The sequence below is a fragment of the Dipteris shenzhenensis genome, chromosome 5, assembly GCF_047967505.1.
Source record: "Dipteris shenzhenensis isolate YYH24624 ecotype China chromosome 5, Dip_SZ_1.0, whole genome shotgun sequence".
Classification (NCBI taxonomy): Eukaryota; Viridiplantae; Streptophyta; class Polypodiopsida; order Gleicheniales; family Dipteridaceae; genus Dipteris; species Dipteris shenzhenensis.
In genome coordinates, this window is record NC_141600.1 from 25,366,618 (window position 1) to 25,369,337 (window position 2,720).

At 43.2% G+C, this 2,720-nt stretch overlaps 1 protein-coding gene across 1 annotated transcript; it reads left to right on the top strand.

Moving 5' to 3' along the window:
- Nucleotides 1–449: 449 nt before the first annotated feature.
- Nucleotides 450–2,127, top strand: LOC147901789 (indole-3-acetate O-methyltransferase 1-like). The gene is made up of 3 exons (XM_087375006.1): nt 450–1,023; nt 1,171–1,449; nt 1,666–2,127. The coding sequence occupies exons 1-3, from the start codon at nt 466–468 to the stop codon at nt 2,026–2,028; spliced, it is 1,200 nt and encodes a 399-aa protein (XP_087231132.1). The 5' UTR covers nt 450–465; the 3' UTR covers nt 2,029–2,127.
- Nucleotides 2,128–2,720: the final 593 nt, after the last annotated feature.

Sequence of the window (2,720 nt, forward strand, 5' to 3'; positions counted from 1 at the left end):
TCAAACAGAGCCCAGCTCAGGACACTCTAGAGGAGGAAAAAGAAAGGGGGGCTCCATCCCACTCAATTGGGAACACATGAGGTTTCTCTTGCATGTAGTTCAATGAGATTAAGAGGAGATAGGACTCTTTGGTTGGTTCAATGAGATTGAGACGAGATAAGACTCTTTGGGTGGTTCAATAAGATTAAGAGGAGATAGGACACTTTGGTTGATTCTCCTCTTTGTGAGTTATTTCTCTTTTTTTTTTAGTTTCTACATTGCCCCACGTGGAGTATAAGAGGAGATAGGACTCTTTGGTTGGTTCTCCTCTTTGTGAGTTATTTCTCTTCTTTTTTTAGTTTCTACATTGCCCCACGTTGAGTAGATGGCCTAATATTTTTGTAATATTCCGTCTTTCTTCTTATAATTGTTACTGTTATTTTTATGTTTTTAAAGAGACGCTTTAAAGATGTGAGTGAAGTATTGATGCTCAAAAACAATAGCTATAGAATGGCCTCCTCAGCTTCGTCCAACGAGAATGGCCTCTGCAAGCTCCCGTCCATGCAGGGTGGAGATGGCGATTCTAGCTACGCTCGCTCATCGCAGTTCCAGAACTTCAGCTTCCATGCTCTCGCCAAGCCTCGCCTCTCTCAGGCCATCGACCACCTCTTCTCTTCCCTCCCAGCTCCTCATGCTGCTCCGCCCATCCTTGGCATCGCAGACTTCGGTTGCTCTTTTGGCCGCAATACCCTCGATTACGCTTCCTTCGTCGTTACGCGTATCCTCCACAATTACGCTTCCTCTGGCGGGATGGTTTCTGAGATTCAGTACTTTTTCTCGGATCTCCCATCCAATGACTTCAATAGTCTTTTCAAGACACTGGATTGGTCCTCTCTGCTGATGCCCATTGATACAGAGCCAGAGGTAGCGATTCAACCGAACTTGTACGCGGCTGGCGTTCCTGGGTCGTTTTACGGCCGCCTGATGCCAACGGGGAGCCTACATTTTGTCATTTGCGCGTACGCGTTGCACTGGCTTTCTCGGGTACGGCCCCTACAGCTAAAACGGATTGCTTTTCTTTTAATTTGTGTAGATGAGAGTTTTTGCTCTTCGTTTACTGCAAAGTCCAATGAATCGTGTCAGCGATCAAGAGCTCCCTTTCTGAAATGGCCTTCATACCACGCTCTGCAGGTGCCTCCGTCTGTTATCGATAAAACATCTCCTGCGTGGAACGGCGGCCACATTTGGATCCACAGTGAAAGGCCTAAGATTGCAGAAGCTTACGCACAACAGTTTCAATCTGATATTAGGAGCTTTCTCACCTGTAGAGCGCAGGAAATGGCCAACGGTGGAATGATGTTCTTGTTGTTCCTTTGCCGACCCGAGGAGCATCCAAAGGGATCGTATTCTCCACACACAGATGTTTGGTGTGACTATTTCGAAACTACCTGGGACGAGATGGTGTCTGAGGTACATGGCAAACTTTCACGAGATCTAATTAACGGCATGGCTGAAATGACAGGCTCGGTCTCTAATAAAGCTGTATCTAGCAACCGTAGCATTTCTAGCTATAATGTTGGTTTGAATTAAACTTCCGCAAATAGGATTTATTTGCCTTGTTGAAGTTCATTGTTGCGATTCGTTTTTAAGACCTGCTAAAAAAGTTTCTTATCCTGGTGAAAGCAGGGCCTGATAGCTGCTTCCGAACGAGACATGTTCAATGTCCCACAGTATACTTGTCATCCCAGCGAGTTGAAGGTCGCATTAAAAGACGTACCAGAACTCGAGCTACTCAAGATAGATGTCTTGGAGGACAGAGACATTCTTCCAAAGCAAGAGCTAGACCGGCTGATGAGCGATCCAGGTGAGTTAGGAAAGTACATTGCGACTGTGCTGAAGAGTCTGATAGGGCCGATGGTGGAAGCGCACCTAGGGGTGAAGAGGACCACCGAACTTTACAAGAGACTACAAAGGATTGCGGCGGACAAGGCTAACTTTGCCAAAAATCTATCCGTGGATCACCTGATTGCAATTATCAGGCGCAAATGAAGAACCTACGTCAATAACTTTTGGGCATTCTCCAATTCGAAATAAAGGCTTCTTTTCACGCATACTTTCCATGTGGAACTAGTTCCGTTACCACGCGGGAGATTTGCATGTGGAACTAGTTCCGTTACCTATTCAAATATTTTCCCACATGGAAGGTTGGTTTTTCAGATGTGATATATTCCCACAAGGTGACTTCAAATTTCCTTTGCATGGTGACTTCAAATTTCCAACATGCAAAATTGGTTTAATATATGACAATTTCATATGCGAAATTTTGAAATACCCGTATGCAAACTTCTCGTTATTCCCAAGAGGGGTGCATGAAATATGATTTTTCCCATCTCTAAATGTGTTTGATATTCCCACTCTAGAATTTTCTTACATGGTCAAATAAAATTTCCGGTGAGGCAAAATCAAGTCAGAATATGACACTTTCATATGAAAAGTTTTTAAATTCTCACATGGAAACTTCTCGTTATTACCATGACGGATGTGGGAAGTTTGATTTTTCCCATTTGAGAAGTTTGTTTGATATTCCTTTAATGGGATTTTCTCGTGGTAAAATTAAATTTCCAAAATCAATTTAGAATATGACATTTCATGAGGCAAGTTTTTAAATTCCCACGAGGAATGTGTGAAAACTTAAACTTTCCCATCTACAACATAAATATGCTTAATATTCCCACAATATT

Bases quoted from the DNA above. Each gene is read 5' to 3' on its own strand.
- LOC147901789 (XM_087375006.1), top strand. From the start codon at position 466: ATGCTCAAAAACAATAGCTATAGAATGGCCTCCTCAGCTTCGTCCAAC. The intron at 1,024-1,170 runs GTACGGCCCCTA...CACGCTCTGCAG, and splicing joins CGTTGCACTGGCTTTCTCGG to GTGCCTCCGTCTGTTATCGA. The intron at 1,450-1,665 runs GTACATGGCAAA...TGGTGAAAGCAG, and splicing joins GGGACGAGATGGTGTCTGAG to GGCCTGATAGCTGCTTCCGA.